At 25.3% G+C, this 23,741-nt stretch overlaps 2 protein-coding genes across 3 annotated transcripts; both read right to left on the reverse strand.

Moving 5' to 3' along the window:
• Positions 1–211: 211 nt before the first annotated feature.
• On the reverse strand, positions 212–14,228 carry LOC112594351 (formin-like protein 14). 2 transcript variants are annotated; one of them, XM_025339105.1, is made up of 10 exons: positions 14,146–14,228; positions 13,864–14,023; positions 13,586–13,675; positions 10,775–11,093; positions 6,693–6,871; positions 5,936–6,059; positions 4,769–4,884; positions 4,521–4,694; positions 2,774–3,358; positions 212–642 (listed from the first exon to the last, which is right to left on the reverse strand). In XM_025339105.1, exons 2-10 carry the CDS (start codon positions 14,008–14,010, stop codon positions 379–381), a joined length of 1,998 nt encoding a protein of 665 aa, XP_025194890.1. In that variant the 5' UTR covers positions 14,011–14,023; positions 14,146–14,228; the 3' UTR covers positions 212–378. The 2 variants fall into 2 exon arrangements, with proteins under 2 accessions (XP_025194890.1, XP_025194880.1); XM_025339095.1 differs by having other exon boundaries at positions 13,864–14,164.
• Positions 14,229–14,499: 271 nt separating this feature from the next.
• On the reverse strand, positions 14,500–16,953 carry LOC112594112 (crossover junction endonuclease MUS81). Its single transcript, XM_025338745.1, has 8 exons — positions 16,644–16,953; positions 16,160–16,301; positions 15,958–16,073; positions 15,621–15,721; positions 15,339–15,540; positions 15,067–15,273; positions 14,883–14,993; positions 14,500–14,807 (listed from the first exon to the last, which is right to left on the reverse strand). Exons 1-8 carry the CDS (start codon positions 16,767–16,769, stop codon positions 14,565–14,567), a joined length of 1,248 nt encoding a protein of 415 aa, XP_025194530.1. The 5' UTR covers positions 16,770–16,953; the 3' UTR covers positions 14,500–14,564.
• Positions 16,954–23,741: the final 6,788 nt, after the last annotated feature.

Consider the following 23,741-nt stretch of genomic DNA (forward strand, 5'->3'; position numbering starts at 1 on the left):
ACACTGCTTGTGGCACTGCTTTAAGTCGTTTACCTTATTATTGTGTATAATATTTAGTGAAAAAGTATTTCGTTTACAGAAAGTACACGCGAAACCAATTATGCATCGCAGTTGAAAGCTCGCACAAGTCATAATAAATAATATTTATTTCGTTAAGATATCATAATAATTATGCCACATTATAATAAAACGGGAGTAAGACCATGTTATATAAATATTATGCTATAATTTAGAATAATAACAATATATAACGTATCGTTTTTGCGATGGTTAAATTATTGTTTTAATGGTATACTTAACGACGCGAAATCGATGTCAATAATTATTATTATTATACAAGCGTGCCGACCGCAGCGGTAAACGCAATGTTATTTTTTTTCATCCTAGTTCGGCCAACACCGAATTTAAGTCTTCTTGCAACACCAGCGACATCTCTTTCTGTTTGTTAACGTCATCCTGGAGTCGTTCTACGTTGGCCTTGAGCAAGTAGTTTCCTTTTTTCAGCGACGTCAACCGCCCCTCGTAATACTTGGACCGGCGGCATAGGTTGTCCTTCTTCTGTTCGGGCGTGGCCGATGCGGGTGCTTCACCCTCGCTCTGCGGTTCGTCCTCGCTTTCTTCGCTCTCAGACGATTCGCTTTCCTGAAAACATATCACGTACCGTCAATATAATCATTTTTTTTATTATAATTATTATTTTACAATACACAGCAATAAACTAAGATTTTTCATAATACAAAAATAGTTAATATGATTAAAACTAAAAAACATATTACTGTGAAACCTCGGTATCTCGAACTCCGGTATCTCGAAGTTTCTGTATGTCGAATTTTTTTTTCAGTCCCGATCATTCAGTATTGGACTTACGTATTAAGTTATTTCGGTATATCGAATATTATTACATAATATGTATGCAATGTATAAATACATTTTATATTATAAATACACATTTTTCCCAATAATTAAACACTTTTATTTCAAATTTTATTTATGTTTTAAACTCCCTCGCTAACTCGAAGTTTCGACATGTCGAATTTTTTTTTTTTGGTCCCTTACGACTTCGAGATACCGAGGTTTCACTGTAGTTCAAAATACTAATATTACATAATAAATATAGGTACTATTCATGTAAAAATAAAGTAATATCTAATTTAACTCTCAAATCTTGTGAAATAGTTCCTAGTTTGTTTCTTTTTGTCAATAAGGACTTTTTACAAGTCAGGTTAGTTACCATACTTAAAAACTCAAAAAAAAACTCTTTTTTAGAAGTTCTGCTTTATAAAGTTTAAATAATCAATAATTTTTAAGTATTTTGAATTTAATTATTCTAGCATTTATTTAGTAAATCGAAATCCAGTTGTTACTTTAATACAATCAGAATTAAATTTTCTTTTTTCAAATTAAAAATTGTGAAATTTTAAACCATGATCTAAAAAAAATTATCACCTATTACAGCAAAGAAAATATTTCATATCTGGTAGGCTACATTGTCAAAATTAAATTATACGATAATTTAAAAATGTGAATTAGTGTTTAATAATCTAGCAAAGCTGTAAATTGAATACTCTAGATAAACATTTTTTTTAAAAATAAAAAAGAGTTTTTGAATTACATTTTGTATTGATATTTCTATTTATCAACAAATTTAAAAATAATTTAGTCAAATTATTATTGAAATCGACCACAAAACAATTTTCCTGAGACTAATTATAATAATACCTAAAGATAATTGTACACAATTATTTAAAACTAGATAATAAGAAAATTACACAATATTATATATTATGTTCTCAACAATTCTCAAATTTATAAAAAAAAACATCAAAAATTAATTTTTATACTTGCAGAGTATATGGTTTTGATGTAAAATATTTTCCGAACTTATTACCTTCTTTTAAAAACAAAGAAAAGCAAATAATGGAGCATTTTCTTGCAAATCATAACTTAAAAATATAAAAACAAATTAATTTTTTAGAAGTAATTGAAATAATTAAGTCGCTTTAACAGATTTTCCTATAAGTTTCTATTAATCCTATAATACTATTGATATGTAATTTATGATAATTTAAGTTTAGTATTGGATCAATTAGTTTAAGAAAAATATAGACATGCAGTAACAAACCATATATGGCAGGATATCTGTACTTTTTCAAGATTACCGCGGCTAGTAAAGAGCAGTTAGCTATTATTTATTATAATGAATAGGTAATTAGGAAAATTTCTGACTTATTTCTATAAAGAAAAATATATTGAATGAAATTTATTGTTAACTAAGTTAAAAATTAAAGTGATTTATTAGATTAAAAAAACATTGTACATTCTTTTAATAATATTATTATTTATTTTTTTTTTTTTTAAATATCAAAATATAAACAATTTTATTTAATAATAATATAAAAAAAATAAATAAAATTATTCATTTGAGAGCATCGTATTCTAAAAAAAAAATCAAATTAAGTCTGCATTTAAACCCTAAAATGTTTTTAAATATATTTATATACCTAGAACAAAACAAACTTGCAAGTTATTCAAATAGTATTTTCGAACCGAATTTTTTTCATAATCTAATACTGCACATTATATTATATACTTGTGTGACATATTTTATAAATACCGAACACCTAAAAATTAATATATACCTACGTATAAGTATACTTACAACTAAAATATTATCCTTCATTGATTTTAGCAATGACGATCCATCTCCATTCGTAACACGGTCTCCCCGAATTATAGTTATTTTTATATAGTATAGCATTTTCAGTACACTCACCTCTTCCTCTTCCTCTTCCTCTTGTTCTTCATCTTCTTCCTCCTCGTCAGTGTCCCTCATAAGTTTCGCCATTTTATCTACTTCTTTCTGCAATATTTTGTATTTTTTCTTCTCGGACTTGAGCTCTTTTTGCTTCTTAGCCAACTCTTGTTTATACATCCGACGGTCCTTAAGCGCGGAATTCTGCTTGTCACGGACGGCTTTCAGTTTCACTTCCAACAGTTTCAGCTCTCTGGCCGTTCTTCTGGCCTCGTCGATCTCTTGCGACGCGTCACTAGAACCATCATCTGAACTGTCGTCGTCATCTTCATCTTCGTCTTCTTCTTCTTCCTCGGACAGATGTTCAACAGACGGCATCACAGACAATTTCTTCATGGACATTTGTCGGGGGACAGGTTGTTGGGCGACCACTCGACTGGATAGCGCGGCTTTCAGCTCTAACTCCAGTTTTTGATTTCTGAGCCAGGCGCTTTCGAGTTTCCGTCTAGTGCTGTCTAATTCTTCGGCTGTCACATGATACTTCTGTTCCATGTCTTTAACAATGTGATCGGCTTCTGCTGCCTCTGCTTTTAATTTATTGATGAGCTATACAAAAATATGACATAACTATTTTAATGTATAGCAAAGGTTTTTTGAGTTGTTATTACATTAATTTCAGAAATATATGGGATAATCAATTTAACGTAAGATGTTCATTGTTTCGAAAAATACTACGTTGTTTTAAATAATTTTGAGTCGTTACTAACAACATTTTTGAAAAAAATTGTATTAATTACTTTTTTTTTTTATACTCATAATTCCTTAAGTTTTTTACACTTGAATGATAACATATATTTTAAATTTTATATTTTAAAGCATAATATTATTCAAAGTATTTTGATCTACATAGTTTAAATTTAGAACAAGTGTAGTTTATTAGTTATAAATATTTAAAATTTAGATGAGTAAAGTAATATAAGTTCAAACATTGGATTTTTCTAGAATAAAGATGTTTCGAGTAAAAAATAATTAAGATTCGATATCATATTTAAAACTCGGCCCTTACTCGATTCCCATCATAATACTAAATTTTTATCCGGCATTTACTCAGTATCGGCTTAATACCTACATTTTTACCCAGCTCTTTAATTATTATTATTTTTTTTTTTTCATAATAATAATATTATTAATTAATAATTACTGACAGGGGGGTACCTAATGTTAAATACCTATTTTAATTTTATTTATTTTATTTTTTATGTTTTTATGTTAATACTCAATAGTTAATGTGTAGATACAATATAAGTGTTTTTGTGTTTGGCTAAGTCGGATATTAAAATTGCTTAACTACCTATTATTTATTAAATACCCAGTACTGGGAGTTAAAAGACTTAAATACTAATAATTTTTCAATCAATAATCACGGATACCCATTTTTTACTTACATTTCTACTCAGTCAATACTCGAAACCTTTTTATTATTAAACATTTTACTCGACCAGTACTCAGAATTCAGTTTTTAACTAATTATCTAGGTACCCAGAACATCTCTACTTTAAGAGTATACGTTATATATTCTAACTTAAAATGTCAAAAAGATGTAATTCATAATGTCGAAAACATGAAATCATAAAAAAAAAGTTGAAAAATAATAAAATGTATTAATAAATGTTTATAGTTTTCGGCATAATGAGTGTATGATTGTCTTACGTTAAATGGATCACTCAGTATATGTAATTAATAATTATTTATTGATTATTATTTTGACCTGTTGATCCGTATCTGATCTCATCGGCCCCGAAGTTCCGTTTGACTTATCTTTAAGTTCTTCTTGTAGATTTGCAACTCTGGCCAAAAGTCGTTTATTTTCCCGCTCTAATGCCTCTTTGCTTCGCAATTCCAAAGCGAGCATTTGTTTGGCCGACTGCAAATCGTCTCGCACCTAAAACAATAAACAATCTGGTATATAGTAAATTAAGTGATAAAAATCTTAGACTATATATTATATGGGCAAACTTTATCAATGTCATCGAGTTCATCAGGCTCTGCAGCGGCAGCCACGACGTCAGCCATCGACACAGATTTTTGAATTTTTTCATCAATCGTTTCCTGTCTTCTAAACTTCCTAAGACCTAATACAAAATACATAAATAGTGAGTCATTTCTCATTACTAGCTATATTTTACTTAAAGTAAAACATACTATATTAAATACGTTGAATGTGAAAACTGTATTAATTTTTTGAATACAAAATTAATTACTTTGATTTTTTATTATTTAGTATTTAGTTTAAGGTATTTTATGTTTATAAAAACACACAGAAAAACTTTATATATTTGCTCTATAATAACTGAATTTTTCGTTACGAAAGAGTTTCCGATACAAGGAGACTAAAATATACGAGATATAGCTAATTAGGTTATACGAAACTGTTATTATTTTCTATTGTATTGAAATTTCTATTTTCGGGGGGGATCCGTTATAAGAAGATATTACAGAATATATAAATACGTATACATTTATATTTGTAATATATTATTTGTTTTATTAAAATCTATTTAATTCTTTTAGGCAATAACAAATTATTACTAACTGAAATTAAACAATTACTATTATTTGAACAGTTTTTGATCAAAGTTATAATATGTTATTCAACCCAAAATATTAAGACTATTTACCTAATAAATATTTATCGCTGTAATTACTTTAGCTGTAATATCAAAATCCAAAGATAAATACATTTATTTTGGGCATCGCACAAATAAATTATTTATTAGTTTTTTTTATATTAAGGCATATTTTATACACAAATATATAAAAAAAAACAATTCCGATATGATTATTACTTTTTTTTTATCTCATTAAAATTTATATTGGCCAACATTCAATAATAAGAATCATACTTTTTCAAAATTATTTTTGTAGTTATACATATAATTGGATTTCAGATTTTTTTTAATCAAAATCGAGGTAGGTAGTTGCGTTTTTTAATGTTGACATGTATAATATTGTAAATTCGACAAGTATTCTGCAACTCAATACTTCGCCCTGTCCCTAAGAGACCTATAAATTACGTCACTATAATATATTAATACATTATAATTTACACATATTAACATCCTAAACGGCCTTCTATTATCGTACACATGTATTATGTTACTATATTATGTACAATTATTATACCTTCTATATACGGTTTGCTCTTATCGTTCGTCTTTACTTTGCGAAGCTTGACGCCGTGCTGGATGTCTTTTAGAAGCTGATGGTGATCAGTTTCTTCCGCTTTCGTTTCGGATTCATACAAAAACTATTGAAACAAATACGTTGCAATTATCGTGTACGAACGGCATTATTCACCAAGTTTACATAACTACATACCATATACGCGTGTATTGTATATATTATCAATATATTATATTTCGACAATATTAATTAAAAATGATGTTATGAACCGCGTGTATTTTGAAACCGAACCAAATTGAACCTTCAATTGTATATCAAATTTAACAAAATTTTATAAAAACAAATTTAAAAGGTTCACATTGACTTCATAATAAACTTTATATCAATTTATTAATTATCAAATTAATTATTATGAGTATGCATGTGGCTTACAGGGTTAGGTATATACATATAGGTATTAAATATATAACTAAATAATAATATGTACTAGAAATATGTGTTATTGTTAATGATAATATTATAATTTGAATAAGATACTAGAATTAGAACTTTATTAAATTCGAATAACTTATTTCGTTACCTAGTTAAAATATTGTCGATTCTTAATTCAATTTTCAAACTGAACCAAACAGTTCGTAACATCAGTATATTAAGCATATAACGATTTGAGAAAACGACTATTTATTTATACATCGTATACAGATCACAACAGGGAAATTTTTAGGAAAACAATAACACTTCTGATTTCTACGCTTACCTGACCCTTGGACTTAGTACAAGATATGATTGGAGCACTGCGATCGTTACATTCGACATGTTTCAACTTCCTACCACTTTCTACTTCTTTCATCATGTCCGACCAGTCTGGACGCCTTCTCGGTCGACTCCGCAACGATTCCAACTTCTTCATTTTTTCCGGCGTCGGCGGTTTTTTAGCTGAAAATAAAATTAAGTCGATCACTTATGCACAATTATTCCAAAACTGACCTACAGGTAGGCTCTTGTAATATTTATATGGCACGCTCACAATAATAGCTGTCATCAACTCAAATGCGCTATTGTACGCTTCAAAACCGAAGAGACAATATAATAATATATAAGTAGCAAACAACGGTTTATTAGTTAATCGTTCTTATCGAATTTATACACTAACTAAATTCTAATTAAACTTTTCGATTGGAACATTTCCAACACTATATTTACGTTACATTATAGTTATCGTTTGACATTACGTTATACGCTTGCGTTTACAGGTATCTACAAGTATATACCTACATTAACATTTTTGACCTTCAGTTTACAAATCACTTTACAGCGATATATTTTACCATTTTGATTTTGAAAATATTGTTTTTCCCTATAATCTTGGTATATATAGCAAGTTATTTTTACTTTTCCATTATCATTAATAGATTGTAAATTTAAATGTCAATATTATAACTTATAAGCTTATATAAAGTATATTCTGTATTTTATTTCAAACTAATGTATTCTGCGATAGAAAATTAAATTACTAAAAACTAATAATATTTATAAAAAAATTAAATGCATATCATAATTGAATACATTAGTAGGTACTTTAAATAAATACTTCCTTTGAAAACTTAGTTAATAATATAGTTTTAAAAAATACTTCTTTTTCGTACTAATTCATACAATTTAAAAATGTATGACTTGTTTGGATAAAAGCCAACTATAATTTAGAGACTTTTTATTTTTTATGGAACCTTTATATGAATGACCTAGATTTTATTTCAATATAATATTCATATCATTCACAGTTCTAAAACTGCTATTTTAAAACGGTAGTACATTTAAAAATTGTTTAAAATGTATTATATAATGTTTTTATTGTAATTATGCTGTCCTAATCATTTTAATTTAAATTAACTATAATTGTTTCTATAGTTCACAGTGTTTATTATTTACATAAAAGGCAAAAACACCACACATAGAAACCTAGTATGAACTAAGTAATAGGTACGAGTAGAAAATAAGAAATATAGGTTTTAACACAATAAATTAGTGATATTAGGTTAAAAAGCGAAATAATACAATTATAAATAGATAAATATAGATTTAATGATTTATAGATTTCTACACTTACAACATTGTGACTTGTGAATGTAGTTAAATCGATAAAATTACATATATTTACTTCATTTTATATTTTATTGATTTATATGTAGTTATGTGTTGAATGTAAATTCCTTCACTTGATCTAGCAGGTAAAATATTTAAACTACATATGTTAATTCCTACATTTAAAAAATAATTGGCATAATACTAAGTTCCTACTCAACAAAATATCATGTATGATAATTTCTACACAGCGAAAAAAAATAACTAAATGATATATGTAAGTTCTTACGTACATATTATACAATGTTAATAATTTAAACTCATATAATTATCTTAAAAAATTAAAAATTCATATTAATTCATAGTAATTAAAATATGTATTAAATTTATAAATGTTAAGTTATTAAATAATTATAAAATAAAACATATTCCAATTTTTTATATGTTGTCAAATTGATACAATCCTCTTAAAAAAAATTTTTTATGCATTTTTTTTATAGTTTATTTTGAAACATATTTAATATAATCGTATTTTGATTAATTTTTTTACTTGTTGAATAATCTAAAATTTTCTTTCTTAACAGCGTATTTTTATAAATTTTTATGTATGTGTAACAATTTTTAACGATTTATATTTTGATATATACATATATATTATCAACTTAAAAATTTTCAAAAATTTAAAAAAATTGTAAATGTTGGTAAAAAAATTTTGAATCAAATCCGATTAAAACTTTTACATGCTTTTATCGTATTTAATCTGTCATAAAATTACTGCACCAAAATGTTCAATGAAAAAATATTATTTAATACACAATTGTCTACTAATCAAACACAAAATTCTGTTATGTTAATTATTCAGTTTTTTCTACCAAAAAATAATCTGTAAAACATTCTTCCACTTCCCCTGGATTGAAATAAGGAAGCCCAAAAATATACATCAACCATTATTTTCCCCGCATCATTTTCTGAGTATAATTGTAGTTCAAATATAAATGACAACCAAATACCTGTTTCCGGAAAAATTTCAAAAACTATTTGATGCAATACTATTTCAAAATTTAAGACGATTCTTTTAGATATAACTCCAAGTAAATATACTGATTTTTTCATTAATGTAAATTATAATATAAATTTTATTATCTTTACTTGGTAATAAACAAAAATTAACAGAATTTATACTAATATACTTCATTTATTTAAATTTTGATGTCATAAATTGTGTATAATTATGTGTAATATTTATCAAAATAATTAAATTATCCATGTGCCTAACATTTAATTGTTTTAAAAAATGTATGAATAAATAATTATTTCATTTAGGTACTACATAATTATCATAGTGAAATAATTTACCATTATATTTTATTTTTATGTTTAATAATAAACTTAATAATTTTTGAACTTATTTTATGGATTATGGCATAGGTAATACAAAAACAACGCATCCTTTCTTACTATGAGTTTAACAGGATAAAATCAAATTTCATTCGTTAACATATTAAAATATTTCTTTTCGTAATATTTCTGATGATTTTTCTGATGCAATCTAAAACAAGAATTACTGATTTGTTTTTATTTAAAATTATGTCTACATCTCTACATGACTATGGTCAAAACACATTTTATCTGTATTTATTAATTGAACATTTTAACGTATTTTATAGTATATACTTTAGCACTATACACTTATTTATAAAACGCCATAATACATTTTCATTTTTATTAGTTGCAAGGTTTTAAAAAAATTTAAAATCAACTAAAATTAGCAGTTTTTTGCCTTTTTCACTGAACACAAAGAATACATTTTTGCTAATTATGACTTCATTTATGATTAGTATAAACGTATATATATGGACAAACAAATATTTCTAGCAATACTACTAACTTAACTATATCTAAGTCTTAGATTCTACGATAAATTACCTAATGTATAGTAATAAATAATAATGCATATCAAACTAAAATCAAGATTTTTATATTTTATCACTAATTTTATCGTCATAAAAATATTTAACGTAATTATCGTAAATATTCTACGTGTATTTAAAAAATAACATGTTTATGTTTGCTTTATAAAAGCTACCTATATCATTATAACTTATAATCTATAGTCACTACACCTACCTATAGCTATTGAAATGAGCGTGCGCGATTATATTATTACACGTAATCCACATTATCGTACTCCAATTAGACTGGTGTAGAAAATTCAGCAATAACAAAATATTGTATTTATCTACTAGACAATCTTTTTTACCGCATGGAAATTCATACATCATATTTTTATATTCGTGTAGAAATTCATTTCTCACTTGTAGGAGTATAATTTATCGTTTGTAATTTTTACCTGTAATACTCTTATACAAGTACTTACTATCCCCCCATCGTAATTTATCACTGAAGTATATTTAAAAAAAAAGTCTAATATTGATCGGTAATTTAGGTAACTAAATTCGCTTTTTATATTAATATCATTCGACATTCATGTAATAATAAAACAAACATACGCGAAACGATTGCGAATAAGTACCTCACACACTTTATATCCCTTTCTGCTAAGTAATTTACCTTTTTGAATTATTACATTTCTAATTCTAAAATAGTGTATCTAATATCTATAGAACTATATTTACTTACTTCAAATCTATAGTCTATTTTTTTTTTTTAATTTTATAACCGTATAGGTATATACTATACATAGATTAAAAGTCTTAAAAAATGTTGAACATTAGCATAATCGTGAATATTCCTTACATATAGGTGGTAAACCGCCGTTAGAACTTGCCGGTGGCGGCGGAGGTGGTGGTGGCCCTGGTGCCCGGGACGGCATTACCGGTGCTGGTGGCGGTGGAGGCGGTGCCGGTGCGGAAGACGACTTCAGAGTCGGTGGAGGAGGTGCTGGAGCCGACGCGGAAATAACAGGAGCCTGGACTACCTTGGTCGGCGGTGGTTTAGATGATGGTGAATTCATGGTAGTAGTTTCGGATGTCGTTTTTATCACCTTTTCCGGTGCTTGTGCAACGGCTATCGGCACGACTCTACTGTTGATCTGCAATGGGCCTTGGTGATCGATCTGATTGTACAAAAACAAAAGTTCATACTTGTTTAATACAATTATATTATTACAATAAAATTAATTTTGGTTAATTTCTCAAGGCCAATATGAGAGAAAATATGTAAAGATTCTATAGCTAAAACATTTTGGAAAAATATATCCACAAGTTTTTGACTAACCTCACTCCTACCTTTCAATGCAATATCATACCATTTTAAAATGTATATTTGATACAATATCTCATATTGGTCGCATTAATGATAATCATGATAGTCAATATTAATTCAAAATCAAATAAACAAATAGAACTTTTAACAGCTGCAGAAGAGAAATTAATAACTATACTAATATGTTTTGATATTATGCACTTTAAATAAATAACTGGTGAAAATGAATGCCTCACTGCCTCTCTTCCCTCGCAACTTACGAAAATTATGAGTATGGGAGATTTGAAACTAATGATCCTCACATCGGATGTCCAGCTTAAAGGATGAAGGGTGGCAACTACAGAATTAATTTAATATTTTGTTCCACTGTTTCACAAAAAAAATAAAAAAAATACCATGATCCATCCATTGCAGGTACCTGGTTTTATGCATAATTTTCGCTAAATAAATAATTTTCTTATCAATTGAAGAAGTGTCCTGCAATCGAACCAACCTATTTTTAAGTGAAATTATAAATTAGATACATTTTTTTTGATTTAATCATAGTGTAAGTATTTTAATTAAATTTAAACAAATAGTTTTTGCGTGAATAAAAAATATTGGGCGTATATATACCTATATTTATACTAAACATAATAGTTTTTTTTTATAAAAATAGATGTAGATAAGTAATCTTAAATCTTAATTTTTATACTTGAACTGTTTTCACAAATTATAAGATGTAGATACATTAAAATAAATTACAATAATTTCAAAATAGTCATTAACTTCATAAATCCGAATTTAAAATTTAATATATAATGTAAAAATAGGGGTGACATGCTTGGTGAATATAATATATAAATAAGAATAGGTATGATAGACACTTTTTCTACTATGATTTATAACATAATTTGCACACAATAATGACCATTGTTATATACCTACATTCCCTGTCAGCATTTAAATAGCAACGACTTTTTTAATTATAAAGTGCTATGATAATAATTCTTGATTTATCCGATTTCTTCAAAGTTCAAATTACAAAGTCAAGGCGTGTTACCGATGTAACAATAATATAACATAAGCTGTATAACCCATATTAATATGTTATAGAAAACCGAATAAAATTTGATTATAAGTACCTCAAATTTAATAAAATATATTTTCTATAAACAATTAAATATCTGTTTACATTTATAATTTTTTTCTTTTTTAGTGAAATAATAATAAAATGTACAACCAATATATCAAGCTTTTAAAATAGTATCCTTTATGATTTTTATGATTGATGGATTTGTCTAATTGATCACTCAAAAGTCATAAAAAAAAAAAACTATATTATATGAATGTATTTTATCTATATTGGGTATGGGTCTGACGGTCTGAAGAAAAATAAAATCTTTTATACCAACATCATTTAAACTATATAAGCTATAGAGCCGTAGAATAATTACAAAATTATATGATGCACTCCTATCTTCCTGAATTGTATTATGTCTACACTAAATTACTTATACGATAGCCGATAGGTACCTATACTTGTAAATCTATTAACATGATTTCACAAAAAGACCAATTTTGATTTACAATTGTAAAATTTATAAGTTATTGATAATTTTGTGATAGGAATTATAAATTTTATTGATACTATTGCGGTTTTATTGTAAAATATTTATTTGGTTATACATTTATAATAGTTGTATTTTTACCAGAAATAGGTTACAAATAGTTTTTTGTTCCAATTTTAATTATTTTCTGTCTTATTAACTTCGCCAACTTAAGTTCATTTAAGAAATAATTAATTAATAATTTATACAGTTTACCAATTTGGTCCCGTTTTACGCTTTAAAAACTAACTTTAATACTAAACTGTTTTTCTGTACACTATTATTTTGTTTTAAATATTTTAACTATTTCTGTCGATGTCTATTCGAACTTTGTATATTACATTTTTATTACCAATCTATTTCCTCGGTTCATTTGTATGAACAAGCTATTTCGGTTTATACCTATAGCTAATACCATTTATAATTAAATAAATTATATATTTTTTAAACTAATTACCCGTGTTTTTTACGTGGGCAGTATGCTATAAATAAGGTCGTCATGACTTAATTTTTTTAAGTGCATTTTAAATACATATAATATGCCTGATAATGCATCAGATCGCCTTTCCAAAACGCACTATAAATATATTATACATAGTATCATTGTACTAATGTCGAAATTTTGTCGAAATCGAAATTTAAAACCGTTTAAAATTACTTATACCAAATAATTTAAGAAAACTATAAGTGAAAGTACAACTGTACCATTTATACCTATTATAGGTATATAACTTATAATAAATTGTTTTCTTACTTTGGGAACGATTTTTATTTCGGTAACTTTTCTGCCTTCTGACGGTCCGACTTTTCTCAATTTAAAATGTTTCACTTCGTCGGAGGCGGCCTGTCGACATGAGACGTAACAAAAAATAATATTTATTCAAATAATAAATAATAATAAATTTGTGTCAAAGCAAATCGTTTGACAGCGGTTCACGTTACGCGAAAATGCAGCGGACACTAATTTTTTAAAGTGCAGCAATCAAACAAAACGCATCGCAAAAATATGCATTTAAATTTAAAATTATATACTGCGTTCGGTGGTTGGTCATCAGTGACGGTGGAAACGGCAGCTGCAGTCTTATCTTTGGTTCTCCACGGCACAGTAGCCTTCGGTACAGAGTTGGGTCCATCTTTCACCCACGGTGGACGAAATCTCTGGGTGTTTCCGCCGGACATTCAAAATGTTCTACTGTACAATATAAATAGACAACAAACGCAATGTTAACATCAATTGAATATAATGGTAACAAATTACGATTTAATTGTACGAGAAAAACAAAAATAATAGTTAAGTATACTTGTGTTTATTACATTTTGCTAGACTAACTGGAAAGAAAATTCGTTAAAAACGCAGAAAAATAGAACGAATAGCAGTGGCGAACTGGACGGCATAAAAATAGACTTTATTATTATGGTGTGGGAAGATATTTCACACTGTTTGGCGACATTCCATATCAAACACTCGGCGTAAATAAATATATTTATACATATTATATATAATAATATACCATGTGAGGGAGACAAGGAGAGGGGCGAGGATACAAAAAAAAAACGTATATACATCTCAATGAAATTCAAGAAAACACCAATTAAATAGCATCATCAAAAATGACTATATTTTAAATATAAACTTATTAAACACATTTATTTTTATTACTAAAATTATTTTCACAGAAAAATTTACCTAATAAGTATCCATAATTTCATTATTTAAACTTTACAATTATAATTTAAACACGATTATCATTTGCAGAGTATACTTGAAACAATGTCTTGCTGATGGCTGGACCGATAGTTTTGATTGGTATACCATAAGATATATTTGACAATAAGAGTGGATTACCTGATCTTCTAAATGCATTTATAAGTGATTTTGGACTAGGGTATTGCTCAACAATTGCAAATGCTTTATGAACAGATAAACCTCGGATCTGAAGTAATTGCCGAATCAGCATATCTCGTACAGTCATGTTCTAAACAATTAACACCACATTACTCATATCATAGAAAATTAAAAATTAAAATTATTTTGTATGATATTAACATACCTTGTTTTTTGCAGAACTTGAGGAAAAAGTTTTAAAAGATATAAGTTTTACAATATCTGAGTTTCCATAGCCAGAATCTATTTCATCAATACGAGTTGTGAGCGTTTTGTCCTGTAAATAATATAAAAATGTCTATAAATTTCAAAAATAAATTGATTTATATAAAAAAGTAAGACAGCTATACCTTAAACATATTTGTAAGTATACTAGAAAAGTTTGCAATATATTTCATAGACTCTAAATGATTATCCGTTCTCACAATTGTAAACCCATCTATGACCTCAGTGTTTGCTAATGCTTGTTGTAAATGTGATATTGGTAATCCATGATATTTTTTTTCGTTCTCAACTAAATATATTTTATTTTCAAGTCCACATTGTTTTAATCTAAACTATGAAAAATAAGATTTATAGAACCTAAAGAAAAATATTATTATTTCATAAAAAATGCATTTACTTTCTGCTCATGAAAACGGCCGTCTTGAATGCTACCTGATAAATCATCTAATCGTTTTCGTTCTAGTATATATGGTAACATAAGTTCTCTTCCACTTCTATCACGACAAATCCAAGCAAAATCTCCAACACTTAATCGTCTCATTTCAAAGATCACGTTTAAAGCTGACAATTCTGAAATGACTTTGTCTACATTGGTTTTTCTAGTATAAAAATAGGTATCAATAAATGAGACAAATTTTTTTGGAACATACTATTATTAAAGCATATACAATATACATACCGTAAACTACTAGATTCACCTGTATCAATTAATAACACGACAGTAAATTCATTTGGCCACATAACTATCTTCTCTTTTTCTACCACAGTATGGTTATTTTTCTATTTCAAAAAAATTCAATTATAACATAGGTATATAATATAAATTATTTTTTTATCTAAAAAAATCTATATGACCATAAATATAATAAAAAACATAATACCATTAGAATAAGATTAATTATAGTACTATATTATATTTTATTAAATTTATAATTCAAGAGTTCTACAAAAAGTTAGAGTTTACTTTAATGGTGGGTTTCTGTAGTCTCTACCTAATTCTTTTTTTATATACTTACAGGAATATCATTATGAGTTAGAGAAATTATTGAATTCTGATTTTGGTTACTTGTTGAAGGTTTTAAAACATTCACATCTTTTGTAGTTTTAGAAATTTCAGCTCTAATACCTTCATCTGAAATATATCATTTATTAAATCTGTGAATATTGACATGTTATGTAAACAGAATAATTAGATAACAAAAGATAATTATTAGTTACCTGAAACTGTAGATATCTGCTGATTATGTTGTTCGAGCTGCTTATCTAATTTAGCACATAACTTTGGACCAAAAAATTTTAGAATCAAACATTCTTTTCCGCTCTTAAATGGCAATGGACATTTTCGCAATGAACTTAATGCCTATAATAATATATAAATTATTAAGAATTTTCAAAATAATTACTTTACAAAGATGCATTATATTTTTTAATGGTATGGCACATATATTTATATAATTTCTTTAAATTTTAAAACATATAGGTAGATAATATACAATTTATAAGTTATATAACTATAAAATAATAAAAGTCTTATATTTACAGTTTAATACATTACACAGTTCCCTATTGTTTAGTCTCAATGCATATAAATATGTAAACATGGGTATATTTTAGAATTTAAAGTTTAAAGAAATCATTATATAGGTAATTAATATAAATATTGATTTCAGTAGCCTAAATTTTAAAAAACTATACAACTCACACGTTGATAACCATGTCGGACTTCTAAACCTTTATCAGTAGCTTCTTTTAACCATTCTGAAATCCATTTTTCAAACAATGGATTTGGTGTTTGACGAGTTTTTTTTTTTGCAGCCCTCTGCGACATTTTAAATAATTAAAATTCATAAGTAGAAAGATTTTTTACTAGAATTAAACTATAATTTAATTACAATAAATGAAAAAAAAACAGTCTTTTATACATATCAGTGAAATAATACGGTCACATAAATTTCAAAAACGATAATAAGTAGAGAAATAATTGGAAAATATTGCAATTTTGTAACGAAAAATTCAAAAATTTAATATAGAGAAATTCATATCTGTGATCATTGTTCTAAACATTTATAGGTCTTATCAAACTTGATAGGTGATAACAAAACAACAAAGCGATGTGACCAACCGTAAATCCATAATACATTAAAACGATGGTACTTTCCATCCAATTTCATAACTGCTTAAAATTCTGAGAGGAGCTATGAACGAATTGGTTGAATTGGTCTTACACTTTTACAAAAATGTGAATTATTTAAAATAACATGGAAAATAAAATTATTTTTTATTTTTTTTAAAGTGCCTTTTTTCAGTATTCGTCACCCTTTTAGAACATTACAAAATATGCTTAAATTTTTTTGAGGGTAGTTTCTAATAGAACAGGATATAATTGATATGGGAATAAAGGGAAAATTAATTTTATTTTCCGTTTTCATTCAAAAATAAATAACTGCAGATACTTAATAACCTATAATTTTTACATTATCTATCCATAGTACTATTTTTTAAATGTTTTGACTCTTTTTAAGCTATTTATAGACATTTGAAATTTAAAATTTTTATCTATATAAATGATGACGACAAAAAATTATTCGATTGAACAAATGTATTGAATATTTAATAAAAATTCTACTAAATTTTTTCTTATATAACTGTATAAAAATTTAAAAAATATTTAGACACAATTTGTTTACTTAGTTTAGAAGTTCCAATCTTTATAAAATTTCGTCAAAATCACGAAAATATTTCTAGTATAAGAATTTTGTAGTCAACAATTAAATATTAATACAATCATTAATTTTTATAGCTAAGGTTTGAAAACCAAATACAATACTTTTCTTAAGTATTTCATGATGTAATTAAAAAATCTAAAAAATGTATAAAGAAAATTATTTTTTATGGACATTTGAAGTTCAAATTTGAATGAAAGTATTCATATTTAAACGAAAAATATCAATGTTCATTATTTTGTTGTAATTTAAAATCATTACCTATTCATTTTGACTTTAGACTTTTGCATGTATTATCAATTTTACTTTACGCAAAGATACTTTCAAATTATTGAGATTCATTTTAAGATATTACCTATTTAAACCATGAAACTATTCAGTGTTTTAAAATAACATTTGGTATTAACTCAAAAATTAATTACAATAATTATAAAGTAAAAACAATATTCATTAATTATTATAATCATAATATTTAAGTATTAATAATATAATAAATGTGATGTTTTCTATATTAACTACCTAATACTAATAGTAAACAAAATTACTTTAATAATATCAAAAAACAAGAAAATACTAAGTTGATATAGGCTAAAGGATCGTCTTCGCTTTGAACACAGTGACCCAATCGATACCTACTATACAGCAGATTAAAATCCATTTCCTCACATTTTTAATGACAACATAGGCAGTTGAAGAGCTTATAATTTTTTTTTAATTGAACAGTTCTGTGAAATATACTTAGGCATCATAAAGTCATGTTAATGGAATTCGAAGATAGGCTATAACGATTTTAAAAATATAATACCTAACTAATTTATTAATAATCGTAGGTAGGTATCTGTAAGAAAATTTTATAATTCGTAAAAATCTTCAGAGTATTAAGAGTACTTACGAATAAGTATAACATAAAATATATTTTTTATTTATGTTATATTTACCATTATTAAGGAATAAAGAATAATATATTATTATCCTCATAGGTTAGACCTAGATCTTATTATATAAAGCTCAATTACTCAAAAGTCAAAAATTACCCGATTTAACCTTAGGTATTGACATTTTCAAAAAAAAAAAAAAATTATATGCTTAAGAGTTTACAGTTAAAATAAGCAATTTTCATTACATAAAAACAGGTTTTTATTGCCACAGGACACTCCTAAATTATGTAAAATCCAAATATTTGAAATTTTTAAAGATATGATCTTTAAGTATAAAAAGAGGTAGAATATACTTGGTAAACTACCATACATTCGTCCTTATAGTAATATTTTTTCATTATATATAACTATTATTTGTAAACTATTATAAAAAGTAAAAAAACTTCACTTCCTCGCCCAGAAATTTACTTCAACCACATAACCACTAAAAGATATATGCGAAAATGTATCATAAATTTATATGTTTTTTAGTATTTTTAGCAAAGATAATTTGTAAGTAGTTTTCACTCGAATATATATCATATTATTTAGACCATTTTAGAAGAGAGAACTCTTTTAAACTTCAATGCGTTGTTCAATATTCATCATAAATAGTATATAACTCACTAAATTACATTCAATTAATAATTATAGACAGTCAATAAATTAGCGGAGAAAAGTAAAAGTGTAAAACTATATAATCTTTTTTTGCGTGTGTGATATTTATGGGAACAAAAAAAATAAAACATCATCATAACTTTTCTTTATAGGTAAATAATTTATTTTTATTAATTTATACAACAGGAAATCTATTATTTTTGATTTCTATTAGCATTTAAATATGAAAAAACTACTACAGTAAAGCCGTTTTATTATTTCTAATATTTAAGAAAATTATTAAGTATCCAATACATTGTGGTTTTAACAGAATTTTAATCACAACTTTGTATATTAATTAATCAATGATCATAATCATTTTTTGGTAGATCTAGTATATGTATATATAATGATTAAATTTAAAACATATATATTACGTGCTGAGTGATATCTATTTAAATACAATATTAAATACATACTAAACTCATACTGTTTTACTCTTATCATAAGTTCATTGTAGTTGCATAATTTAACTTTCTTAGTGTATTTGTTTGTCATTAGGTACTAAATTTAATAGCAAATGCCAAACAGTAAGTCTGAAATACTTTATTTATAATATAATTATTTAAATATCTAATTATTATATAGGTACTGATGTACTATAATAAGCACTAAATACTTAATCCATTGTCATTATGCGTACATTAGTATATTACTAATATTTACTAGATCCAAAGAGATAGTATATATTTTTATTTTTGTTTAATAAAGAGTATAAAATTATAAACAGTTATATAAAAATTCTAAAAATACTTTTAAAGTTAAAAATAATAGTTGGCCTTTTAATTCATCTATGTATAGCTACTTGCTAGGTTGTATATTATTACATGTCTGACTATCCCAATATTTTATAACAACTAACAAGCATATAGGTACCTAACATTCATAACTCACAGGTTATCAATTTCTATACTACGTTACTACCTATTAAACAACTTTTTATTTATAAAGCATACCTACATATACATTTATAAACATAACTGGTATTTATATTTATATACTGACAGAAGATAATTTAAATTGTAATTTATAATTTATTTTAAATATATCATTTGATTCGTGGAAGCATTATGATTACCTAGCTATAAGTATTTTAAATTAATTCAGTATTAAAAGCTATTACCTATTTTTTTTATTTTTTTTTTTTTTTGTTTTTTGAGATTATCCACGAAGAAATACAGTTAAAAATGTAAATAATCATCAATCATAGAAAAAATTATTTTTAACATTTCAGATATTTTCCAATATTTTGAAAAAATTCAAATTAGTATGCCTTATAAATTATAACTGTTTTATTATATAACTAGTGACCATATTATATTAAAGTGTGTATAATATTTAAAAAAAAAAATAGAATAATATCTAAATATTATATGAATTGTATCAATACATCGTATGTGTTTTTATCAAAATTTTAAAGTATTAATAATATAGTTATAATATAATATTATAATTTTTAAGTTTATAACAATTTATTTATTAATTACGTATATAAAATACAATATCACGAGGAGTTTTATGCGGTTCATAGGTAATTTCCTGTATATATTAGTACATCGAAGTATATTTTTTTATGACTTTCAATACATCAACATTTACTAACACTATACCATAATTGCAATCAAATAGATTAGAAATAACATTACATTTTTAAAATTAAAAATATAATACTTATAAATTATAACACTTTGTACAATAAGATTACTAACGATCCTTCATATAAATATTGTTCATTCCATGTTGAACGCTTATTTTTTATGAAATATTAAATAATTGTTTTTTACAATTATATTGTATAGTTATTTAATTATCATGGTCACATGCAATGTATTCTTTACACCTACATTTCTGTTATTTGTTAACTATATGGTAAACACTAAATAGGTCATTGAATATTATTTATTTAACATATTTAATAATAAACTATATAATGTATACTAATTAATAAGTATTAAGTATACAGGTAATAAGTAATAATAATAATAATAATATTTTTGTAATATATTCAAACTTAATAACTCCGCAATGTTATAAATATTAAATGATAAGTGAACCATAATCCTTCAAATTACTCAAAGAAACCATAAGAACTTTAAGCCGTATAAACTTTTGTAAAGTGTTTTCAATTATATATTATTTCATAAAATTATTTTTATACAAAAAAATATTAAAATATTGTGTATGCGTTAGTAGGCTAGTCGCTAGTGACCTAACTGATTTTTGGAAAATCAAAATCTTTCATAAACGAGCTTATTATACATTTTTACCATGTATACGTTATTTTTCTATATATCTATTATATTTTATTAATATTCTTAGATAATGAAAACTTTATTGAAAAACACATTATAGTAACTGTTTCAATATATTACGTAGTAATAATTTATTATTATTATTTTAATGATTTTGTGGTCAATATTTTCAAGTGATGATGTTATATTGTGATACAACAATAAACCAAATTTTATTATTTATTATATAGATGTTAAATATCTGGTAAAATTCAAAATAACCAGTTATCCTTATCCTATATATACCTATAACTCGTAATTCTACATTCCGAGCAAAACTAAGAACGAATGTCGGTTATATAATTTTTTTTTTTTTGTACATATTTTTTTTGTACCTGAGCTCTGCAGAAGATACTTTTTTTAATTCTAAGAAAATATGTTTCGATTTTTAACTTCAAAAGAGATCTCTAAAATCTCTCATAGTAAATTATAGCTAGTTTTTATTTAAAAATTTCATAGTTAGCAGTAGATACTTAATAAAATAATAAGAAAAAACAAATACATTATAAAAAATGGGTATATCTACTCAAAAGCAATTTTTATTAAAAGCGATATTGTAATTATTCAAAACGAATAATTATAAAGACTTGATATTTTTATTGAGTATAAGTATTTATAATAGCAATTTATAATCATGATAAAATTTTAAAAATATTTTGGCTTTATTCTATCTTGAGCTATCTAGACATTTTTAATTTTTGACTTTTTGAGTACCTACCTATTTATTTGACTTACCTAAGTATATTATTATTTATACATAAAAAAGTTTGAAAAATAAGTACAATGTCTTCACAAGTTTTACATGCAGCAATAAATTTAAAAAAAATCGAAAATAGTCACATTACATATAATGTATATTAAGTTGGTTTTATAAACTTTCAAATTTTAAATTTTGAAGAAATCCATCGAAATCGCGAAAATTAGCAATCTATTTTGTAGATAAAAATACATTGCGTTTTTAATTTGTACACCGTCATGAGGTTTTCTTTTTTTTTTTGCAAAAATTACTTAGAAATCCAAAAATTTTTTTATAATCTTTTTAATTCAAATTTTGATGAGTTTGGATAAAAATATTTGCCAAATATATTGATTTTAGTTATTTTATTGAAATAAAAAAATATTTAATAATTTTAGAAATCAAACTTTTTGCCATTATACTTATCTGCGTATATCGTTATTATTATTATTTTTTATATGAAATGTAATTTTCAACATACTTAACCTAAATTTAACTTTAACACTATTTTATTCAACAAACTTATTTACATATTTTTACGCAATATATGATGTTGACTTATTATAATTATTAACTTATAAGTTATAACTCATAAGTCAATAAAAATTGTTCAATGATAATTATATTATGGTGTTATATTATACAGTCAACTCGGCATTCGTGATGTAACGAAGCTCAGTTTAATGAAAAACTGTCATTCTCAGGGGCGAAAGCTGATGGGAGGGGGGGGGTTTACCCCCCGAAATAGAAGGTACAAAAATAAATTATCTAATCTACAAAATTTGTTTACATAATTAGTAATACATTTAATGTATTACTAATAAAATTTCAAAAAAATTTAAATGAATTATAAGTTATTAAAAGTTTCCCTTCTCCTGTGGTTTTTAAATCAATGTATACAGTAAAATTACCATTAAATTGTATGATAAGTATGACAGTATGTTATAATTTATTAATAAATGATCGACATCGGTGGCTGCCAATTTGATGATGTACGTTGAATTAACAAATTTTAATAATTAATTATTAATCTATATGATATATAATATGTATAATATGTATAATTTGTATAGTATAAGTGCCTAAAATAAATAGTTTAAGTGTAATACAATATGAATAATATGATATTAATGAATACCTACTTTAAATTTTTCACCCCCCCCCCCCCCCAGAAATGTTCCTGCGTTCGCCCCTGGTCATTCTCATAAAAATATCTTGATACAATATATATATCAAATATAGATAGAACGAACAAAATATGCAGAGCATTAATTAGATGTATATTTGTAAAATAAATATCTATTGGTTATTCATATATTATATTAGTCATAAACGGATATTATTAATTAGAAGTGGTTTAATGACCCACTAACTCATATAAGTTCGATAATGATTAAATTATTGAATACGAATACGAATTAAGGAAATGCTATTCTGCAATTATGTTGAAATATGCGAAGCTCATTTAAAAGTTAC

Source organism: Melanaphis sacchari, unplaced genomic scaffold, assembly GCF_002803265.2.
Source record: "Melanaphis sacchari strain LSU unplaced genomic scaffold, SCAv2.0 Contig0_pilon_pilon, whole genome shotgun sequence".
In the NCBI taxonomy this organism is placed as follows: domain Eukaryota; kingdom Metazoa; phylum Arthropoda; class Insecta; order Hemiptera; family Aphididae; genus Melanaphis; species Melanaphis sacchari.